Genomic DNA, 24,452 nt, shown 5'->3' on the forward strand with positions numbered 1-24,452 from the left:
ATGTGAGTAGTATATAGTATAGTATGCAGCAATATCCTTCTAAATGACAATGAAATGTATCAAATGCCAACATTACTCCAACATTAGTAACAAAATCAGCAATCTCCATCTTATTTGTGTGATAATATTAGTTTCATTAAACTCATTCCTATTAATTTTACATTAAATAGTTGGAATATGCAGTTCTACATGACCCTAATCTATTAGACCTTACTTGCTTACAGCATACTTGCCTTACAGCAGCTTAAAAGATTTTCACTTCTATTAAAATTACATACTTTAGAGTTTGTTAATTTTGATACTAGACCCCTGATATACAACAACAGGGTAAAACAGGTTGCGCCAACGTTTGCTAAATATTTAGACCAATTTGGTCTAGCGATTATGACACATATACATAACGCACAGTCTAAAAGTCGTTTTTAAACTACAAAATCTATAGACGCCTGCATCACCAGAAGCATCACAAGCCCGTTGCCAACCCTATCCCCCCCCCCCCCGGAGCTTTTGGCCATCTTCCTCACCACATGAAACACTACTTGACGGCAGTATTACTTAGCTGTGATCTTCTGTAAGGTCGGGGCTTATTCAAATTTTTAGAAAGATATTTCCTGCTTCAAGGAAGCTTCAAAGCTACCACTATAACGAGTAGAAATTAAAAATGTCCGTTAGTCTCGCGCACACACTTTAAGAGTCCGTCGTTTTAAACTAGTCAGTTAATATAAACGCATATAGCGTTTTGAGCCACACCGTCAGTGTATCTCATAGGTACTTGTGACGCGAGTACTGGCAAACTGATGGCGACTCACTCTCTTACCGTTCACCAATAAAAACAACGGATTGTTTACTCGTATCGATTTAAATTCGAATTGCTGAAACAGAAAAAAATACAATTTATTTTAAGCTAAGAAAATTTTAAGAATACTCTTTATGGATTTTTATTTTTTGTCTATTTACTGATTGATTCCTTTCAAAATATATACAAAATTGGTATTAGAATTTCGCAACAGCTAGAACTAAAATATATATTTTATTAGTTATTGTAAACAAACTATTCCTAGCTCAATCTTTAAAAAAATTGTAGTTATTATTTATGTAAAACAGAATCATTGATGATATTGACCAACTTGTAATTGGACAGATATTATAACTCGATAACCTCGGCTCGGGTCAACCTGGGATACCAATGAATTACTGCCCAACGTATGAAAATTAGTTTTAGTAATTAAAGCTCAAAACTTTACTCTCTCTTCCGTCGTCTACCACTGTGGAACGCACCATGTCGGTGCAACGTTTTTGGCATAAAAATGTGTTCAAGGTAAATTATATAGTCTTAGAAGTTACAAATTGTTGGATTTCTTTGAATATATATTTAAAAAAATAATAATCTTGTGTCAAAATTTTAGGTCCAGTGACCTAACGGGCCATTGGCCGTCATATTACTTAGAGAACTGTATTGGACCGAAACTACTCACTCACTCACTTTAGCCTAATACAGCCCACTGCTGGACATAGGCCTCCACAAATTCGCACCAAAAATAGCGTGAGCTCATGTGTTCTGCCCATAGTCACCACGCTGGGCAGGCGGGTTGGTGACCGCAGGCTTTGTCACACCAAAGACGCACTGTTTTGTCCTTAAATTATGTCTTTGGTCCTTACAAAGATAACTTACCGCCACATCAGTCTTCATGGAGCACGAAGACAGCACTGGCTCAGGAACTGCAACCGCATCACCAATGAGAGGTCCCCGACCGTCCGCCCAGTTGTAAACCGTAACGCAAACGCATTGCATGCTTTCGTCGATTATCGCGAACGTGCTGAGAATATTTAAAAAATACTTGTTATCATTGGACGGGGCACAGCAGGGACTCCTGCTCAAAATCTGGAGCAGCCAGATTTTGGTAACCTCAACTTTACAATCATAGATATATAACACTGCTCTCAAGTTGAGTTGTGTTACTGTAGTGAATAAGGTGGCCAGAGCAATTAGGGAGGGTCGAGGGTAGAATCGGAAACGTGCTTGTGATGCTTATGGTGGTTCAGGCATCTATAGGCTACTTCTTCGTATTAAAAAAACGGACTTCAAGAAAAAGGAGAAGGTTTGACCGTATCTTTTATGTGTTTCCTCATAACCTTCTACTGGGTGTAACAACTTTGATGTTTTTTTTTTTATTCGAAATGTGGTGCTTGTCATGTGGTCCCATTCAAATTCGAGTGTAGTAGGAGAGTAGAATGTGAGTTATCCTTACTTAATATTATAAATGCGAAAGTCTCTTTCCGTCTGTCTGTCTGTCGCGCTTTCACGTCAAAACTACTGATCCGATTATATGACCATAAATGCGAAAAAAAGGGTAAAGTAAGGTGTTGAAAGGTGGGAATGAAAAGTTGTATGGAAGTATCGTCATTTTTAGAGCTAGAAGCTTGAAACTTAAGACTTATTCTTTGCCTGTTGATTCGATATAAATAAATATTAAATTCGAAAGTTTGTAAAAGTTTTAACCTCAAGGGTGTAAAATAACAATGGGGAATAGAGGATGAAAGTTTGTATAGAAATATGTAAGGTTTATGTGAATGTTTTATAAGTTTGCGACAAGAGACAACATATTAAAACTATTCTGATGTGACATTTACGGAGTAAGAAACTTGCTAAGCTTCTCGTCATACACAATGAGCGCTGTTCAGCCGCAGGGGGAGGGGGGGGGCGTGTAGGTGGGGAAATATAAATAATAAATAATAAATAGTTTTTATTTGCTCAAATTATGTAGTTTACATTATCAAGAAGCCCTGCGACCCGTGCTAGCTTAAAAAAGCTGTGTTACAGGCCACAGTGTCTTCCCCAGAAATTAGTTTATTGTTACATAATCAGAATTTGCGTTCAGATAGCGAATACATAAATAAAAAAATATATGCCTAAGTATGCTTACCCAAATTAATAAGCTCTTTGCAGAAAAGACTACACATAACTCATTAAAGTATTTATACGTATGTGTTTTACTTGTTAAATAATTAGCCCAAATAATAAAAATTCTACCCAAAGACAATATTCCACGCGAAGTCGCAGGCACAGCTAACCAAATTAATAGTAACTAATACTCACAAAGGAACTGCGTTTTCATTATGTATGGAGCCTACTACTCTTCCAAGTACAACTTTTCCCTCATTTGGACCCTCTTGCAATTGATCTATCTTCACGTGCTCCAAGATGACATCACGCCTTGAACCAAAAGTGTGAAAAGTGCCTGAACCATATTCACCCAACATCATTTTCTTATCAATCGACTGAAACAAATTTATAGTATTTTGCCATGTCTATCAACTTGTTAAGTTTATCTTTTATCAGCGACCAGCTAAGTTGGGTGGTAAATTTTTTATCCGGCATATATATAGCTGGAAATATGGCCGGGATAAAAAATTCTAATGTTATGAGTTCCATAACATAACATTGAACACAAAGTCATGATGATGAAGTAACTTTCATAAGGATAAATATGCTATACTTAAAATAATGTTCATAAATCACTTTACACACTTACTAACTAATAAATTATTGTCTTTCTTAATAGGAAACACATTGGACAGTGGCGTGCTGAATGAAAAGGTAAGTATATGGGTTCTTTACTCGCCTGCACCACGTCAGTCAGTGAGGAGGCAGACGCTACTCACCTGCACCATGTTGGCAATGCGCTTGGCCTTGAGCTTGCCCCGCGTACGTACGAGCGCGCTGGCCGCGGACAAGAAGGCGGTGAGGGCGGCCAGCTCGGCTCGAGGCGGCGCCCACGCAGGGTCCAGGCGGCAAGCGTGTTCGAACATCTGGAGAGCCTCCTCGTAACACTCCTCGTATTTCAAGGCCTGAAAAAGTTCGAGAAGTTCGAGTAGTCGTAGTCGTAGTCGTAGTCCTCGGTGTAAAGGTGTATGTCATTATGTCGGTGTAGTTGTGTCGGTGTAGTTGTGTCATTGTCGGTGTGTCGGCACTGACGCCGGTGTCGGTGTCAGTATATCGGTGTATCATTATGTCGGTGTAGTTGTGTCGGTATCGATGTATTGGTATGTTAGTGTCGGTGTTGGTATCGTTGTGTCGGTGACGTTGTGTCGGTGTATAATTATGTCGGTGTAGTTGTGTCGGTGTCGATGTATCGGTGTGTTAGTATCAATCAGTCAATGGATTTTTAGAAGACGCAAAGTGGATTTTTGAGGCCAAAAAACATTATGGGGATTACCACGGCGACATGGATGCACATAATTATGAGAAGCAGTTTGTTAACATTTTAAATAAAGTGGAACCTGGGTCAGTAATAGTTTGACAAATTTTTAGTTGGCGGAAGGCAGACATACAAGATGATGAAAACGAAATAAAAGCTGAAGTTTAAAAAAACATGGTTCGATGTGGTAGGTAGCCACATTTTCATGAATAAATCAGTGCGATATTTTATCTATTTCAGTCAAAGAGCAACTAATTTCTAACAGGTTATTTGTATTTACGAAATATAAGTCGATTGTATTTACGAAATATAATCGAAGTTTTTGAAATAATTTCAGCAATATGGTATCGTTAAATATTTCGATGTAAAGTTATTTTTACTTTGTCTATGGCTTATTGATATTGTTCATTCATTCTAATAATGTCTATGGTCATAAGTACGCCGTATGTGTTTACCAAATAAGACTGTTCCAAAAAAATGGAATATAAATGAGTAATTTCAAAGTTAAGTTTGACACTTTAAGCAAATAAAAGTCTTAATGTTGAGTAATAAAGTACTGGTGAGTATGTTTCAGTATAGTCCCCGCCTTCTTTTTAGGTGAAACCTTTCGCGACCAGTCTTGCCCTATAACTCATACTATTATATATCTCTTTCATACCTTTTCTACACTACACCACTCTATCAGCTTCTTTCCTATCTACAAATTTCCATGCTTGTCGTCGAAAGCCTCCAGTTCATCTTTCATCGCCTGTCTCCACTGTTCCTTATCTGCTCCATTCATTGCAGCTTTATAACTGAGTTCTTTATCGTATGATTCCAGGTTGTCCAGAATACATATATTGGTCATAGCATACCTTTCTACTGGCTATCTCCTACGCTTAGTATCCAGCTCCATCTGAACTTCATACTCTGTGACTGAACTTCATCATCTTCATACCCTTTTCAGCCATAGATTGATAAGAATCATCATCGAAGTCAATGACTCACAAATTATATGTTGGATCATTTGGATCTAAAACTGAATTTTCTGGTAACCTTCCTTCATCTTCAAGTTTTCATCCTTCTCTGACTTTTCTTCACAATTATTTAGTATTATCTAATCTGTGTCCGACTCTGTTTTCTCCATAATAATTACATCTCTGCTCATAGTAATTTTTCTAGTTTTTGGATTATACAGTTTGTATCCTTTTACGTTATGTGGATACGTTGATATCCCGTGGCATCAAATAACTGTTTCAATTTGTTTCTCAGACCACTCACTGTAGTCTCACTCTTGATATGCAGATATAACGAACAGTCAATAGTAATTACGAGCTTAGCTTTGGCTTTCTGCTTCTCGGTTTCACTGATTGTCGCTGGCACATTTTCAATCAACTTTCAATCATCAATTTACGCATCCTTTGAGTTTCGGCACATTTACCCAGCATTACCCACAACTACCTCGACATCGACGTTATTACTTCCGCACAATAAAAAAACCTTTATATATTATAGTAAAAACAGGACTTTATAAGTTAGATATAAGTGTAAATAGTTGCCTCAATTTTTTGTAGAATTTTTGTACCATTTTTTGTAGTTTTAATTGTAATTTAAGCGTTAAAATAGTAGTTTTTCCACCCCCAAAAATCGGGGGTTGGTTTTAAAATTTTCTTTTTAGTCTAGTTTTGTAGATCATAAGACGCCCTATCCCGCCCTATCGTCGACGACGGTCATTTCGAGTAACGGGGGCCGAATCGGGCAATTTTAAATTTCGTGGCGGCCATATTGGTCGCCATTTTAAAAAACTTAAAATAGCCATAACTCCGTTGATTTTAATCACATCAACTCGGGGTTTTCTATAGTGTTATTGTCGAGTTGAGACCTGTGGCTAGAGGCACAAAGCGGCTCTACGTAGAGTCAACATCCCGATCCTGTTTCTTGGACCGGGAGTGGACGGAGCAGCTGGAGACCAGCACGGAGAGCCGTCGCACGGGTTTCTGCGATCAGCGGTTCCCGAAATATCGAATTTCTGTTTTTTAAAGAAGTAGTCCGGGTCCTTAGGGCCGTTTAAGAACGAAATTAGAAGATAAGATATCTCGGGAACCGCTGGTCGTAGAGCGACGCGGTTTTTTCCATTGACTGTCCCTTCTCAAGGGCTTTCTTTTCATCCTGGTCACGAGACTCTACGTAGAGTCGCCGACAAAAGGTGGAGCTTTCTCCACTTTTCGTTAGATTTAAGTTAGAATTAGTATAGTATTAAGACCTGGGCATATTTCCTCACCATTTTAAATATCTCCAGTCCCAAACAACACCAAAAAATGGCGGACAAACCTCCCACCAACCCTTCTCGGAAACCCGTGGCGGGAAATTCGGCCGAACCGGGCCCTTCTGGCGCCCAGACGCCAAGATGCCCGGGAAAAACGACACTTGACTCCCAAAGAAAGACCGGAACAGTGGAGGCACCACGAAACCAGAAGACCAGCGCCAAAAGTCCGTCAAATGCCTCAGCCAAATCGAAAGGGTCCCTAAGGGAAAAAGTCCTGAGGAAGGCCTCGAGACAAGTCACTCTCTCAGAAAGTGAGCTCCTCAGGACCCCAGAGGTAAACATCTTGGATCACGATCCCCTTCTTGAGACATTTGATCTGCCTGGCACTATAGGGAGCACGGTCGCCGACACTGAAGACCGTCTGTCGGAGGCCTCTGACACCTCGCAGTGTAGCCGGGATAGCCTGCTGCCCTCCCACATAAGGGGCCACGGGGCCCATATGGACGAAGCCACGCGACACGCTACCGAGTTGCTTCAGAGGGGCAAAACCGCGCTGGAGGAAGCAGGGAACATGCGGAGAGAAAACAAGGCCACCGCCATGGAGTGCCTCCAGTCCCTTTATGAGACTGTGCTGGCCCTGTCCGATTCCAGGTCGCGCCACAAGTGCAGCCTGGAGAAGGAAAGGGGCAGACATGCCCAGGAACTAAAACGGGCCGAAAGGGCGCACGCTGCTGAAATGGCAGCAATGAGAAAAACGCTGGCCGAGCAACTGGTCAAAGCTACGGAGGACCTTGAGCGGAACCAGGCAGCAATAGATCAGGTTCAGAAGTGGCTGAACTACGAAACAACCGGTCCTTTCCAGGACCTCCACGAGGCCACTAAAGTCATCAGGCGGCTTGAAAGGGTTTTAGAGGAGGGACGACAAAACGAGCCAGACCCAAGGGCGGATTCGGCAAGAGAAGACAAGTTTAAAAACATCAGGGTCGAGATTCAGAAACTCCATACCACCATGAACTCGGTATCAAACCAAATAGACTGCCTTAGACGCACTATCGAAATAACCTCTCCTAAAAATAGACCGCCCCCCGACAGCACTGATGACCAAGCGCATATAGAGGAGGCCCTGGATACAAGGATGGATATCCTCTTGAGAGAGTTCGACTCCCTAAAGAAGGTGGTCCAGGAAGGCGGAGCACCATCGTCCGCGCGGACCCCCACCCATGGCGCATTGGCGGACCTGGAGCCTATCAGGGCTGAAATAAGAGCGGGCATAAGTAGAATAGACTCCAGCGTTCAGCAGATATTGGAACCTTGTCTAATGGCCGGGGCGGGTGTGGAGGAGGTTAGAAAAGAGATTCGGAAATCTGTGGACATGGTGGCGGAGATTGCTGCACCCATACGAGTGGCGGTCGAGAACATAACGCATGACCTCACAGCATCAAACCAGCTGATTCAAAAACGAGACCTCCCTGGTGCAGGGGATGCCTACGCCACCAAATACACTCATACAGGGAAACCATCCTTCGACTATCCCGGTCAGCAGGGTACAAATCAGCAACAAGCCGAGGCATCTACATACGCGAGGGTGGCGGCCACACCCCGATACTCTCTGGTAGTCGAATCTAAGGACCCAAGACAGACCAGCGCAGAAGTCATAAAAGAAATAAAATCCACAATAAATGTCATAGACCTGGGGATAGGGATAAACCAGATGAGAGGAACTAGAAATAAGAAGGTGGTCATCGGGTGTGATAACGAACCGGACCGAAAAACCCTGGGAACCGCACTCAAAGAACATACCAAATCCCTGACAATCACCCAACCAAAACCAAAGAACCCCCAACTGAGGCTGCACGGGGTCATTAACGACCTCTCAAACGACCAAATAGAGAAAGCAATCATCAATCAAAACTCTAAAGCTCTCCAAAACATCCCAGAGGAATCCCATAGAGTGAAGGTTCTCAGAAGAACTAAAACCAGAAAGCCCGAAACCTGCGGGGTTATTCTGGAGGTGGATCCATCAATATGGAAGCTACTCGTTGACCAAAAGGTAAAGATCGGTTTTCAGAGCGTTCTTGCCACAGACCAGTCCCCGGTGGTGCAATTTTTTTTTTTTTTTTTTAATTTAACAGGTTTACCTACAGCTATTTACATTAATATAACTTAAAATTAATTACAAATATTACAAAATTAAATGCAATAACTAATTAAAGGTAAACACCACATGCATAACAATAAAGACATTACACAAAAATTACACAAAAAATTACAATCAGCAAACTTACTAGTTAAACTTAGTTATCCAAAAATATTCAAAACTAGAAAAAGAAAAGTTTTGTCCGCTGATGGTACCAGAATATAATAAAATTACAAAGACATTGTCAAATACTGTACATATATTTTAACACATTTTTACGGTAGGAATAGATGGAATCAGCGTGAAGGTCAACCAAACCACTACAGCCGTTTATAAATTTAGAGATTCGTGGCACAAGGGAACTAGAACCTAGAACAGTTCTTCTAAGAGGGGGGCATAGAGGGGTAATTGGTCTCCTAGGAGTACGCTTGGGAACACGGAGGTTAAAAGAGTGTAACAAATGTGGACAATCAACTTTGTTGTTAAAAATTTTGTAGACAAACATTGCGTCTAATAGTTCTCTACGTTTTTCTAATGATAGTAGACCAAAATACTGAAGTCTACTACTGTAAGAAGTAACTTTTTTTGTCTTTCCTTCGGAGAACGCAAGATGCCACAAAAATCGTTTTTGTATTCGCTCTAAACGTAAAGAATGTACACAGTAATGCGGACGCCACACCACACTGCAATATTCCAAGATACTGCGAACCAAAGAGTTAAATAATAATATTTTAGAATTTCTATGTTTGAGGTCTTTAGTGTACCTGATCACAAATCCCAACATTTTAGAAGCTTTGTTGCAAATATTCTCAATATGAGGAACAAAAGTAATTTTCCTATCAAACAAAATACCTAGATCTTTAATAGTGTCCACCTCCTGAATCAAATTGTCGTGAATATGGTATTCAAATGTATGATTATATTGCTTTCTAGAGAACGACAAGAAGAAACATTTTTTATAATTCAGTTGCATATTATTTAACCTGCACCATTCGATGAGCTTGTCAATATCGCTTTGCAACAACGTGGCGTCAGAAACTGATTCTATAATTCTCAAAAATTTTAAATCGTCAGCAAACAAATAGGGTACAGAAAACTGAAGGTAATTAGGTAGATCATTTATAAATATGTTAAACAAGACAGGCCCCAAATGAGAACCCTGAGGCACACCTGAAGCTATACTACGAGTGCTAGAGCTAAATCCGTTCACTACTACATAGAAACCTCTGTTCGATAAGTAAGATGATATCCAAAACAAAAATGTCCCTGTGATCCCGTAATGTGACAACTTATCGATTAATATTTCATGTTGAACTCTGTCGAAGGCTTTACTGAAATCTGTATAGATAACGTCAACTTGTTTACCAGCATCGACAGCCTCCACTAAATATTCAGTGAACGTACTAAGATTAGTGCAGGTAGATCTAAAACTTACAAATCCGTGTTGGTGTTCACTAATATACATACGAAAATGTCTCTGAAGGACAGGACAAACAAGTGATTCAAATATTTTGCCAAATGCAGAAAGTATTGATATAGGCCTATAATTTGAAACACTTTCCTCACTTCCATTCTTGTAAACTGGAACTACTTTTGCTGTTTTCCATACTGAAGGAAAAACACCTGTAGAAAGAGAGGTATTAAAGATTGTTAGTAACGGATGAACTAATTCACCCGCTAATGTTTTAATGAAAGAAGGAGGCACGTCGTCTGGACCTGCTCCTTTATTATCATCCAAAGTTACTAATTTAGCTAGAATACTTTCTTTATCCAATAATGGCGCTTCAAGGGACATTGAATTTAATTTTAAGGATAAAAGGAAATCTGAACGGACAACGTTTGTTTTTGTGTTATGATTTTGTTCATAAACAGAGGAAAAATTACTTGCAAACATATCGCATATGATCTTCGTATCAGACGTAGTTATATTCCCATCAGACATACTAGCTGGATATCGACTAGAACCACCTCTTTTACTTTTAACTAGAGACCAAAACAACTTAGGATTCTTGGCTAATCCAACTTCTAGCTTCCCCATGTAATCATTGTAACAACACGTAGCCAGCCTTTCACACCTGCTACCAACAATATTCAATTCAATTCGATCACGAGGGTTCTTACATTTTTTATATCGAAGTCTTATTTTATTTTTTTCTTTGAGATTTTTAATTAATTTTTTACTAAACCACGGCGGATAAGAACTAGTTTTAACTTTCTTTAATGGAACGAATTGCTCTATTGCCTTGTTTAGAACTTCATAAAACCTGCCAACCATCTCATCAACATCATTATTTCTACCAAGCAGTTGTTTCCAGTCCAGTTGATTGAAATATTCACGAATGGAATCATAGTCGGCCCTTTTGAAATTGTGTTCTATAGTCTCAGGATTGTATGGCAATCTTTTATCCTCCGAAGAATCAACAGTTATTAACAATGGTGGATGATAGCAATCTACTACACTGAGTGAACAAACACTTTTATTAACAACACAAGAACCAACATTAGACAGTACTAGATCCAAAGTGCGATCAGATTTATTTGTTACGTGGTTGAATTGAGTAATTTTGTTAACCAGAGTAAAATCCAATAGATGCTTACAAAAAGTTGGTAAGAAAGTAGTATGACAAACACTATCAATTAACTTCCAATTAATCTGACTCAAATTGAAGTCGCCGATAATACAAATCGGTAAGGAATATTTTTCCAAGACAGAACTACAGTTCTTTGTAAATATTTTAAGGGAATCAAGACGAACAGGAGGCGCCATATATACTGCACATAGAGCTAGTTGATTCACCTTACATGATAGACGGACATTAATTGTCACCCACAAGTCTTCACACGAACTCTCCCAAAGAGGCATTCGTTTAGATTGAATGCTCCTTAATACAGCTATCAACACGCCACCACCATGAGTTTCCCTATCTCTTCTATAAACTACATAACGATCGTTAAACAACTCACCGTCCAATACTGAGTTATTAAGCCATGTTTCTGTTAAAATTATAACATCGTAATTATTACAACACATATTATTATAAAATGTTTGAGTTTTAGTTCGAAGACCTCGACAATTTTGATAATATATATTTAATTGAGAGAACTTTAACAAGATATAAATAAAAAAACATGCATTAAAATACAGAAGTGCTATTAAGCTAATTTATCCAAGTCCACCATATCCCTAATGAATAAGTATCCTGAGTCATCACTTTTTCTTACAAAAATTCTTCCACTTCTCACCCACACATATTTATAACCCTTTTCTTTAGCCCGAATTCGAACTGCAGCGTGAAGTGCCTTGTTTTGAGGAGATAGATGTTCTTAAATGAAAACAGGTGACTTTTCGCCACCAAAACCCAAGTGTGCAGTATTTAATTTGTTGGTTGGGTTACTTTTGTTAAATTTGTACGTTGCAGCTATCACTTGATCACGAATTCTGGTTGAAGTCAACTGTACTACTATTGACCTGGGGCGAGTAGTTGCTGCGCTGTTTGGCCACGCGGGTACAATTTAAAATATCATGCTCATTCAGCTTATAGTCAATAGTGTTTCCCAGTTGAGAGATAATTGTCATTAAGTTTTCATTTTTCTTTTCCGGTACACATTGAATTTCTAAGTTATTGGACCTCGATTGTTGTTCAAGATAATTTATACGTCTTGTGAGATCAATCACTTTAGAATTTAGCTTGTTGTTGTCTTCCTTCAGCTCCTTTACGGTCTCAGCTGCGACTTTTTGTTGCCCTTCTATGCAATCAAATCGTTCGTTCATAAATGACATGGAGTCAGTGATGTGTTCCATTTCCTCTTTTATGGGTGCAAGTTGTTCATTAAGGTTTCTAATCAAGCAGTCGCTCAGTTTCGTATACATGGTGTCTAATTGTTCCTTAAGAACATCTTGAACCACCGTACGAACCACATCAGCAGTCACGAAATCAGTTGAAGGTGACGCAGCCTCAGTAGGTGGCGAATTAAGAGCAACCCTTTTGCTACCTCTGGTTGTGGATATATTTTTAATGGGGGTAGTATCTGTTTTTGACGTCTTTGGCTTTGGCTTTGGCTTTTTTTGTTTTACTCTTACACGTTGGACATTTCCAATGATCAGGTTTTCCAACTAATTTAGTTAAAGACAGGCACTCATAATGAAATATTTTCATACAGCTACTACATCTGATGAAACCCTCATCACCGACCCCATCCCCATCACAGCAACCCCAAGGTGTAAATTCAGACATTATTGTTGAATAAATATATCAATATTCTTCAATTTCGAAAATAACAACTTTAAAAATAATGAGTCAAAAAATTAACTTTATAAAGATGACGTAAAAAAATGACATTTACAAGTAATACAAAAAAAATATATACAAAAAAATTAACAGAAGGAGACAAAAAACATACAATGAATGCAAAAAATATAATACCTAATAACTTAAATAGAATTAAAACTACAAAAAAAAATGTTTATAGGAAGTTCATGAGATTCGATCCAGTGACATCTGGTGAAAATGTTTACGTATGTCTATGACATCACACCACAAGGCCGACACAATAGTTGATTTGTCTAAATTATGAAACCGTTTATACAGAAATGTCTGTGACGAAGATAACGATATTGTTTCGACTATTATGAACTTTTAAAATTCACTGACACTTTTTATCGTATACCGTCTTTTTCAAACTGTGCACGGGGCAAAAGTTTTAGATTTCGATTATATCCCAAAAACTAACGAAGCACAAACACAACTGGGATAGTCTTCGGCTCTCTCTCAGGTTCACACACCCACCAATGTAATTAGTACCACCAAACGAGCAAAATTTACAATTTTATTGAATAAAAATAGACGCAGAGTAAGCGAATACGTCTTTACACTCCGGTTATACCTATACAAACTCTGCTTGCAATGCTTCAAATGTCTGAAATTTGGTCACCTGGCTCGCGCCTGTAATGCGGAGTCCACTTGCGGCTACTGCGGAGGAAAGCACGATACCCGCCAGTGCAAAAGGGAGAACACCGAACCTTCATGTAGCAACTGCGCTTCAGCGCGAGGAACCCCCACGAATCACCCCGCATACAGCTCCGACTGCCCGGAATGGCGCAAGTGGGACCGGATTGCTAGATCATCTATAAACTACGCTTGCTAAAGAACCAGGCCCACTTGCCATCAAAATAGTCCAGGTCAACGCAAAACCTCAATCCTCCTGCTGCAGGAGCCCTATGTCGGAGCTAAAGGGTTTGTCACCTCCAATCACAGGGTCATTCAATGGACAGGAGCCAACTCAACAAACCCTGTCAAATCGGCGGCTGTGATAATTGACAAAAATATCGTCATAACAGAGGACTATTCTCTCCAAAGTGGCAATGTCATAGGTTTTAAAGTGTCCCTGAACAGCTTCAGGGCGGGGATAATAAACATCTACCTTGAGGGTGACACAGACATCGGACCGCACCTCGACCGCATCGTGACCATTTCAAACGGCATGAAAGAGGACAAAATCATACTAGCTGGAGATACAAACGCCAAAAGCATGTGGTGGGGTTGCGACGAGGACGACGAAAGGGGAGTAGATTTCATGCAACTACTCGCACAACTAAATCTACAAGTGCTCAATGTTGGAAATACCCCAACATTCTACACACACCGGGGTACACGACTTTATGCAAGCATAGTGGATGTCACAGCCTGCTCCCCCGACCTCCTGCCGAGAATCACCAACTGGCGCGTCGACGAGGACTCCGCAGTACTCACCGACCACCGGAAAATAGTACTGCATAAACTTAAACCCCGACCAAACATACATCCCAGACCCTTCCACCAGAATTTACAACACGAAAAGAGCAAACTGGGCTATTTTCCGAGCGGCACTCGTCGACGCCCTAAATCGGCGCAACATAAATACTCACACCATCCAAGACGCATCATCTGCCGACCAAATTGAAGACCTGGTTCGCGAATACCAGGAGGCGATCACCGCGGCCTGCAATGAGGCAATACCACTAATAAACAAGGAGAAGAAACCAAATAGAAACAAATGGTGGAACCCGGAACTTGACACGATGAAGAAAAATATAAAACGTATAAAAAGAAGAATTAAATACGCAAACCCCGAGAGAAGGATAGCATTAATAGAAGACCTAAAGTCAAAGAAGAAGATCTATAAAGAAAGTATAGAAACAGCCATTACTCAAAGCTGGAAGTTATTTTGCACCAAACAAGAACGCGAATCAATGTGGGACGGAATATTTAGAATAATAAGACATTCATCTAAAAAGGAACGCGACAAATTACTTAGATCCCCCACCGATCCCACAAAAACCCTAAGCCCAGAATCCTCGGCCCTCCTGTTGGCGGAAACCTTCTTCCCAAATGACGACATTGGCACCGACACCAGTCAGCAGGCCCAGCTGAGAAAACGCATTGGGGAAGAAATTGCAGCTGACTATACTCCAATACCTTTCACCAGCACAGAATTCGAAACAGTATGGGCAAATATGAACCCTAAAAAGGCACCTGGAGTAGACGGCTTCACATCAGACATCTGTGAGGAAGCCTATAGGACTGAACCCGAAATACTACTAGCCATATACAACAGGTGTCTCCAGATGAGCATCTTCCCCCGGATATGGAAAAAAGCCAGGATCAAGATAATCCCGAAACCGGGGAAAGCAGATTACCAGACCCCAAAATCATATAGACCTATAGGGTTGCTACCGGTTTTGGGAAAGAGTCTAGAAAAAATGATGGCAAATAGAATGCTCTGGGAGTTGGGGCGAAATGGGCAAATAAGCCCAAGACAATACGGATTTTTACCACAGAGGAGCACTGAGGACGCCCTTTATGACGCGGTGGAACTCATTAAAGGCGCAATACAGGAAAAGCTCATTGTCGCAGTGGTCTCCCTAGATATCGAAGGAGCTTTTGATAACGCCTGGTGGCCTACGATCCTGCAAGAACTGAAAAGAGCAAACATAGACAAATCACTCTACAACCTGACCAGACACTATCTCTCAGGAAGAACGATCGAGGTCAAATACGCGGGGGCCACTGCGACGAAAGAAATGAGCAAGGGGTGCATCCAGGGGTCAACTGCAGGACCACTATTGTGGAATCTACTACTAAACCCCTTGCTCAAAGCAATGGACAAGTCGAACGTGCATATCCAGGCCTTTGCAGACGACTTATTGTTGGTCGCGAAGGGACACACAGGGGCCGACATCGAGAACAAGTTAAACCCAGCACTGGAGTTCGTCACCAAATGGGGCGAGCAAAATAAGCTAAAATTCGCAGCAAGTAAGACTCAAGCGATTATCCTAACCAGAAAACTCAAGTACGAGAAACCCAACATAAAAATAAACAACACCGAGATCAGTTTCACACCAAACCTCAAAATACTGGGACTCACAGTTGACAAAAACTTGAACTTCATAACACACATCGAGCAAACAACGGCCAAGGTCATCAACATCTACAAAGCAGTGAGCAGAACGGCAAGAGCCCAATGGGGCTTAAACCCGGATATTATAAGAACAATATACATAGCGGTAATCGAACCCATACTGCTGCACGGGTCTAATGTCTGGGGCATGAGCGCTCAACGTAAACAAACCAGAACCAGACTCGACAGAATCACCAGACTTTTCGCCAACCTCATAAGCAAATCACACCGCACTTCCTCCCTAATGTCTGGTTGTATTCTGTCGGGAATTCTCCCCCTAGAAAAGGGGTAAGCCCCTGCCAACTCTCCCTGGAAGGGAGCTCGAAATGAGGGCGAGCCCATTCCTTCTTCCACACCCCGCTCTCCGAGAGAAACTCGAGTTTGATGACATCAATGAACGGGCCGAACTAGAAAAGGTAGACACACACGGAACGCAAATTTACACAGACGGGAGCAAGCTTGAGGGCAAAGTGGGTGGCGCGGTGACATACTGGCAGGACGGCAGGGAAACGGGACATGCTAAGTTCTCGCTGCCGGACTACTGCAGCGTGTTCCAGGCGGAGATGGTGGCCATTTACAGAGCCCTCAAACTTATGACAACGAAGAAATCCCTAGAAACAGCAGCAGTGCTCAGCGACTCGAAATCGGCACTAATGTGCCTGGCCGACCCGAACGGCCTGATTCCCGTAGCTCTAAAAATAAGAGAAAAGATTGCAGATCTCAAAGCCACTGGGGGAAATATAAACTTGTACTGGGTTAAAGCACATGACACGATCCCTGGCAATGAGAGAGCGGACGAACTAGCTAAGGAAGCAGCAATAAAACTAAAAGCTAGACACGCATACGACCTGTTCCCGCTCTCTCATGCCAAAAGAAACCTGAGAGATGCAACAATTCTAGAATGGCAGAAAAGATATGAAGGAGCTGCCGCGGGCGGAACAACCAAGATGTTCTTCCCTGATGCAAGAAAGGCCTACAGAATAATCAATAAGATTAAAATAGACAACTGCATGGCACAATTACTCACCGGACATGGAGGTTTTAGGTCGTACCTCTACAAAAGGAAAATCTGCAGCACCCCGTATTGCGAATGTGACGACGAAACCGAAGAAACAGTAGAACACGTCCTGTTCCACTGCCCTAAGTATAGTATCTTAAGACACGACACAGAAAATGAGACAGACACTAACATAGAAAAGCACAACCTGCCCCTACTCATCGAGGATGACCGCCACAGGAACAAGTTCTTGACTTATGCAAGGAAAGTCGTCCAAAAAGCTGGTGTGGCAAACGGGGCGAAATACAATTAGCAGGACTAGAGGGAGTGCTACTGGCTGGGATCTGCGTGAGTTCCGAGTCCACAGTCGCACTGGCTTCCGCCTGTCGACCAAGGGCCCAGCCGGGACCCACCACCTCTATCCCTCCCCAACCCCGACCCTCCCCTTCCCAATTATTATATTATTATTCCATTGTATTTGTATTTGGCCCATTGTATTTGTATTTGTTGTGGGCTCGGTTTTCCGCATTTAGACACAAAGGTGGTCCGTTATGTGTGAAAAGAGGGCTGACTAGTTCAGCCAGCCCAGCTCCTTCCAGAAGCTCAGGAGCCTCCTGGGGCGTTCACAGGCTTCTCGAAACGTCCTTATTTCCCTAATGGTTGCCCGGTGTGTGGCCACTCCCTCGCATTCCAGGATCACGTGGGCTGTTTCTTCAGCAGCCTGTGTAGTTGTGTCGGTGTCGTTGTGTCGATGTCGTTATGTCGGTGTCGTTGTGTCGGTGACGTTGTGTCGGTGTGTCATTATGTCGGTGTAATTGTGTCAGTGTCGGTGTCGGTATAAAGGTGCGTGTCATTATGTCGGTGTAGTTGTGTCGGTGTGTCATTATGTCAGTGTAGTGGTGTCGGTGTCGTTGTGTCGGTGTCGCGTGGCAGTTGCTCGGCAATGATCACACAATATTAAAATTGTTTACCTACTCTTGTTTACCTAGTTAATAGTATGGAACACTTGTGCGCGAGTCCGACTCGCACTTGGGCGGTTTTTTTTAGCTAAACTTTTGATGCGATCTAAAATAAAAATATGCAAGAGATTTTGAACGAAGTCCACTTGAATGATGATCTATATAAAAAAAAAATCCGCAGGGGAACCCATTTACGGGTGATATCCAGAAAGCCCGGGTAGGCAGTCCTAGACCGTATGTCGGCTTCAGCACTTGGGGGGTGCAATACCCACCAAACCCCTGCGGGAGCCTTCAGCCGCTTTAATTGGAGGGTCCCGGATCTACAGGCAACAGGATCCTTCCAGCGACCGGCTGGCCTCGGCGAAAAGGCCAGACTTCTCCTCCATCATCGGGGACTGTCCGGCTCACCTTTGAACAATCTCGACGACGCATGTCTAGCAGGACCGGGTTCCACACGAGCATCCCGGCCCGACACGAGCACAGGGGCGTTACTGAACGCGCATTAAGTAGTGCCTCCTACTCAACCCCGTTCGTCGCCTGCGGACGGAGGCCTCGTCGGTGGCCTCCTCTCTCATCCGCTCGTCATTCTCCTTCTGGGAAAGCAGCCGTGCACGGTGAGAACTTGCGTCAGACAGAAGGTGAGGGGCTTGCGCTTACGGCATATCCACCGCTCAAGGACCGGGCGCAAGGCAGCCGTTACGCGTCTGCCATACGGCTGCTCCGCCAGGTCCTTCCCCCACCTCCACATTAATGCTTCTTGCCCCATCCACTTTCCACGTTCTCACCGAGAGCCCTCCTACCCAAGACGTATGAGTAGGTCTCAGCAAGGACCTCCGCCACGAGCTCCGACGGGGGCAAATAAAATATAATATAATATTATAAAACTTCAAAAAAGTAACGATGAAAAAAATGAAATTTCAGTAACAGCCATAAAGCCAAAATTTGTCAAGTAAAAAAAATTCTATATTCTATAATAATATATATAAAAGCGAAAGGTCACTCATCACGAAATCTCCGAAACTATAACACCCACAAACTTTAAATTTGGCAGGTAGGCTCCTTATAGAGCGTAGGCATTCGCTAAGAACGAATTTTACGAAATTCGACCCCTAAGGGGGTAAAACGGGGGTTGGAAGTTTGTATGAAAGTGAGTGAGTTTCGTAAAATCTGTTCTTAGCGAACGTCGATGTCCTATAAGGAGTCTACCTGCCAAATTTCAAGTTTGTAGGTGTTATAGTTTCGGAGATTTCGTGATGAGTGACCTTTCGCTTTTATATATGTATAGATAGATAGATAGATAGATAGATAGATAGATAGATGTATATATATGTTATCTGTATATAACATGTTATAATAAATTCTGTTCTATTCTATTCCGTTCTGATCTTTTCTTTTCTATCCTGTTCTGTTCTATTCTATTCTGTTCTATTCTGTTCTTATTCCTTTCTATTCTGTTCTGTTTTGTTCTATTCTATTCTGTTCTAATCTTTTCTTTTCTGTTCTGTTCTCTTCCCTTCTGTTCTGTTCTATTCTATTCTGTTCTATTACGTTCTGTTCTATTCTGTTCTATTCTACTCTGTTCTGTTCTTTTTCTGTTCTGTCCTATTCTGTTCTATTCTGTTCTGTTCTTATTCTGTTCTATTCTATTCTGTTATATTCTGTTCTATTCTGTTCTATTCTGTTCTATTTGTTCTTATTCCTTTCTATTCTGTTCTGTTTTGTTCTATTCTATTCTAGAATCTATTCTTATCTTTTCTTTTCTGTTTTATTCTATTCTGTTCTATTATGTTCTGTTCTATTCTATTCTGTTCTATTCTACTCTGTTCTGTTCTTTTTCTGTTCTGTCCTATTCTGTTTTATTCTATTCTATTCTATTCTGTTCCGTTCTATTCTATTCTATTCTGTTCTTATTCTGTTCTGTTCTATTCTGTTTTTATTCTGTTCTATTCTACTCTGTTCTATTCTGTTCTATTCTATCCTGTTCTGTTCTATTCTGTTCTATTCTATTCTGTTCTGTTCTATTCTGTTCTATTATGTTCTGTTCTATTCTGTTCTGTTCTATTCTGTTCTATTCTATTCTGTTCTTATTCTGTTCTGTTCTATTCTATTCTTTCTGTTCTGTTCTGTTCTTATTCTGTTCTATTCTGTTCTGTTCTATTCTGTTCTATTCTGTTCTATTCTGTTCTATTCTGTTCTTATTCTGTTCTGTTCTATTCTGTTCTGTTCTATTCTGTTCTTATTCTGTTCTGTTCTATTCTATTCTGTTTTGTTCTTATTCTGTTCTGTTCTATTCTGTTCTTATTATATTCTATTCTGTTCTGTTCTATTCTGTTCTTATTCCTTTCTATTCTGTTTTGTTCTGTTCTATTCTATTATGTTCTGTTCTATTCTATTCTGTTATATTCTACTCTGTTCTGTTCTATTCTGTTCTGTTCTATTCTGTTATATTCTGTTCTGTTCTTATTCTGTTCTATTCTACTCTGTTCTGTTCTATTCTGTTCTATTCTATTCTGTTCTATTCTACTCTCTTCTGTTCTATTCTGTTCTTATTCTGTTCTGTTCTATTCTGTTCTTATTCTGTTCTATTCTGTTCTATTCCATTCTGTTCTGTTCTATTCTGTTCTGTTCTATTCTGTTCTATTCTATTCTACTCCATTCTTTTCTGTTCTTTTCTATTTTGTTCTTTATTCTGTTTAGTTTTGTTCAAATTTCAAGTCTAGGGCTTTCATACAAACTTCCGACCCCCGTTTTATCCCGTTTGGGGTCGGTCTACGACCAATAAGGAGCCTATTTGCCAAATTTCAAATTTTTAGGTCTTATAGTTTCGGAGATTTCGTGATGAAGGAGTCAACCTACCATCCCCCGCTTTAACCCCAAAAAGGAGTTGATTTTTAAATATACATTATTTAGACACCTCACCATCTAAAGATCGTACATTTTAAATTTCAACTCTCTTACTTCAAAAACATAGGACTTTCATACAAACTTCCAACCCCCGTTTTACCCCCTTAAGGGTCGAATTTCGTAAAATTCGTTCGTTCAAAATTCGCGAATGTCTACGCTCTATAAGGAGCCTATCTGCCAAATTTCAAGTTTGTAGGGGTTATAGTTTCGGAGATTTCGTGATGAGTGAGTAACCTACTATCCCCCGTTTTAACCCCAAAAGGGCGTTGATTTCTAAAGCTACATTGTTTGGACACCTTCTCATCATCTATAAGGCATACATTTTAAATTTCAAGTCTTTTACTTCTAAAACATAGGACTTTCATACAAACTTGCAACCCCCGCATTTTACGAAACTCGACCCCCTTAGGATTTGAGTTTCATAAAATTCGTTCTTAGCGGATGTCTACGTCTTATAAGGAGCCTACCTGCCAAATTTCAAGTTTGTGGGTGTTATAGTTTCGGAGATTTCGTGATGAGTGACCTTTCGCTTTTAGATATATATATATATAATAGAAAGATCACTGACTCACTCATCACGAGAACTCAAAAACCGCTAGATGATCCATCCATCTAGGATGGACAAAGATGAAATTTAGCAGGAAGGTAGATTATAGTTAGTAGACGTCCGCTAAGAACGGATTTTGCGATATTCCACCGCTAAGGGGGTTTAATTGGGGTTGATAGTTTGTATGAGACATATACAGTAGCTATAAGTTCGCCTGATAGGTTTTTTATACTGCAGCCTGAAAATAAAACTAAAAATGTGGTGTATAGAGAGGTTTTATAAAAATAACTATTAAATTATACTAAATTGTGCCTTTTCAAAAGTTACTCAGTGTGATAAGCATTTCAAGTGACTGAAATAAAAAAATAATAAGCGTTAAACATCTTGATCGTAGTCGTAGTTGCGGGCAACAGTTGGTGTATTATAAAACAAAGTCCCCAAAAGTGTATGTGATCGATTCCCTCAAAATCTACTGAACGGCTAAGCTGATTTTGATGAGAGTTTCACTGGAAGTTTGTCGGGAAAACTTTGTGACACACTGATTTCAACGCGGGCGAAGCCGCGCGCACTGCTAGTATATATATATATATATGTGTGTGTGTATACTTACGACACCCTTATTATAAAAAAGATCCGGCTGGCCCTTCGCCACGGGATCCATCCAAGCTTGTTTGTAGGCACTCATGCAAAGTTTTAATGTAGACGGATCTTGGGCCACCATAAAAAATTGACATAAATACGCGTTTCCTAGCACCGACCATGATATTCCATCTTTGATGTCTTGAGCGACTGCTTCCTTAGCTAAATCGACACTTTTCAATATTATTGGTGTTGACTCGCTCCGTTTCATATCTCCGATTTCATGTCGAAGAATTATTGAAAGGCATCTTAATGATAGCCGATTACGTTCCTGTAATGAATGTAATTTATATTTGTTTGCAGAAATCTTCAATCAATCAATTCACCTTTTAAATAAATGGTAGAAGAAAATTGTAGGCCACCATTGCCACCAAGTTTAAACTTGATAAAATTAATTTTATGTTTGATGATGTTATCATTTAGTACTGCTATAAAGAAATAACTAGAAAATAATAAAATAAAATTGGTAAGCTGTCTGAATTTTCTAAGTAATAATAATTATTATTAGTGTAGAAATGATATTTTCTTTGATTGTTCAGTGGACTTTTCAGAAAATTCAATTTATTTTGTACAAAAAAAAAACGAGTAACAAAGTGTTTTAAAAAATATGTAAAAAATTTTGGTGCGTTAAATAATATGATAGAATATATTGGGAGTATTCTTTTCGCGCTTACTTTATAGCAGCATGCAATTTCTAATAATTACGAAATGTCTTAAAAAACAGTTATATTCTAAGTCTTTTTTTTTAAACACTAGTGCTGCAACAAATTAATTACTGAATTTTACGAGCTTCTTTTTATTTGAATCGTAATTGAATATTGTGTAGTGATCTTTACTGAAAAAAAGAGATTGGTGCTCAAAGCCGTAAATGAAACTTTGATTTGGCTAATAAACCGCAATTAAATCCAAAAAACTTGTTTCATTATAATGTTCAAAATTTGTGTAAACATTAGAAAACAATATAAAAACATAAAATAAAGACAAATTGACCTTTTGTACCATTGTATTATTTCAAATTACCTACAATATTAAAGTTTAAGTTAAATTTCTGATCAGAATTTTAATCAATTGCACTTTACATTACATAATCAAATTGATCAAATACTCATACAAACTTGAATCAATCTATCGTGAGTATCGAATACCGAGTCGTATGGTTACTTTGCTATTTACGTTTCGATGACAAATGTCAAAACAGGCCTATTATTTTGTGATGACTATAGTCATTCTCGAGTTTTACGCTTGGCTTTTTTTTTCTAAAATAAATAATTAAACTTACATGTTTGAGTGCACCTTCAAAACTGGCCTTTGCTTCCTTCACATTAAGATTTTTCAAATAACATTCGCCGAGTTCGTTCCAAGCTGCTACTAAGTGAGGATTCAACTTTATCGCCTTGCTCAAACACTGAGTTGCCCGTGGGTCGTATGTTGGACTAACATTGTAACATCTGCCTTTCATGTATAGAAATTCTGCCCTTAACGAGAATGGTATTTGTGTCTCCACTGAAATTATGAACACGTTTAATTAATTCTGTGAGATTTCTTATAAAATAAGTAAAATATGTAAATATTTTAAAATAAGAAACATAATAAACATTATAATAAATGTTCTTGTAAAAATTAGTACATTTTAATTCAAGACAGATAATTTTTGTTACAATTAATTAAATTTCTTAGACATATTCCCCAAGTGGGGAGGCCTTTGTCCAGCAGTGGACTGCAATAGGCCGAACTGACTGACTGAATAATAATTAAATTTCTTAAATTATTACTTAGGTATAATTTTATACATGATAAAAGTATGTATATCGGCTCAATATTATGCCATAATGTCCTAAGCTTTTAGTTATTTCTCGATTTAATAAAAGTAAGTGACAAACCATCAATAGCCTCAAATTTTTTGACCAAAATCTCTTTTTTCTCATCTACACATTTATTCTTCCCACCGGCCATGTCTAGTGGATGATTTTCAAAAAATAAATCCCTATAAGAATACAGCTCTTTTAAATCATCCTGAAAACACACAATTTTTTTTATAACATTCTAAAATGTATTTCAATGATAATATATGGTATTTCTTTAATTATATTTAAATTAGAAACATCATGTCACATCATAAAGTTTAAAAAAAGTATTAAAAAATATATTATTTCTTCATCATTGAGATGATGTTGACTAAACTATACTATTCTCACTCACCGATAATTTTTCCATGACTTCTGGAAGATTTTCCAAAATTTCGACCTGATCCTCTGTATCGGCGGTATTTGCCGACATGATGATTTTTTAATGTATCTGTCGATTTCTATTTTGTAAGCAGTTTATTTAAAAACCAATAATTCCCTAATCAATTCGACACAAAGAAATGTCAATGTCAAGTTCACCAAA

General features: G+C 39.6%; 1 protein-coding gene across 1 annotated transcript; it reads right to left on the bottom strand.

Moving 5' to 3' along the window:
• Positions 1–752: 752 nt before the first annotated feature.
• On the bottom strand, positions 753–24,452 carry LOC123662950 (tetratricopeptide repeat protein 5-like). Its single transcript, XM_045597714.1, has 8 exons — positions 24,264–24,452; positions 23,945–24,077; positions 23,344–23,567; positions 22,036–22,335; positions 3,664–3,849; positions 3,098–3,279; positions 1,673–1,817; positions 753–872 (listed from the first exon to the last, which is right to left on the bottom strand). Exons 1-8 carry the CDS (start codon positions 24,339–24,341, stop codon positions 753–755), a joined length of 1,368 nt encoding a protein of 455 aa, XP_045453670.1. The 5' UTR covers positions 24,342–24,452.

The sequence above is a fragment of the Melitaea cinxia genome, chromosome 19 (assembly GCF_905220565.1).
Source record: "Melitaea cinxia chromosome 19, ilMelCinx1.1, whole genome shotgun sequence".
Lineage (NCBI taxonomy): Eukaryota > Metazoa > Arthropoda > Insecta > Lepidoptera > Nymphalidae > Melitaea > Melitaea cinxia.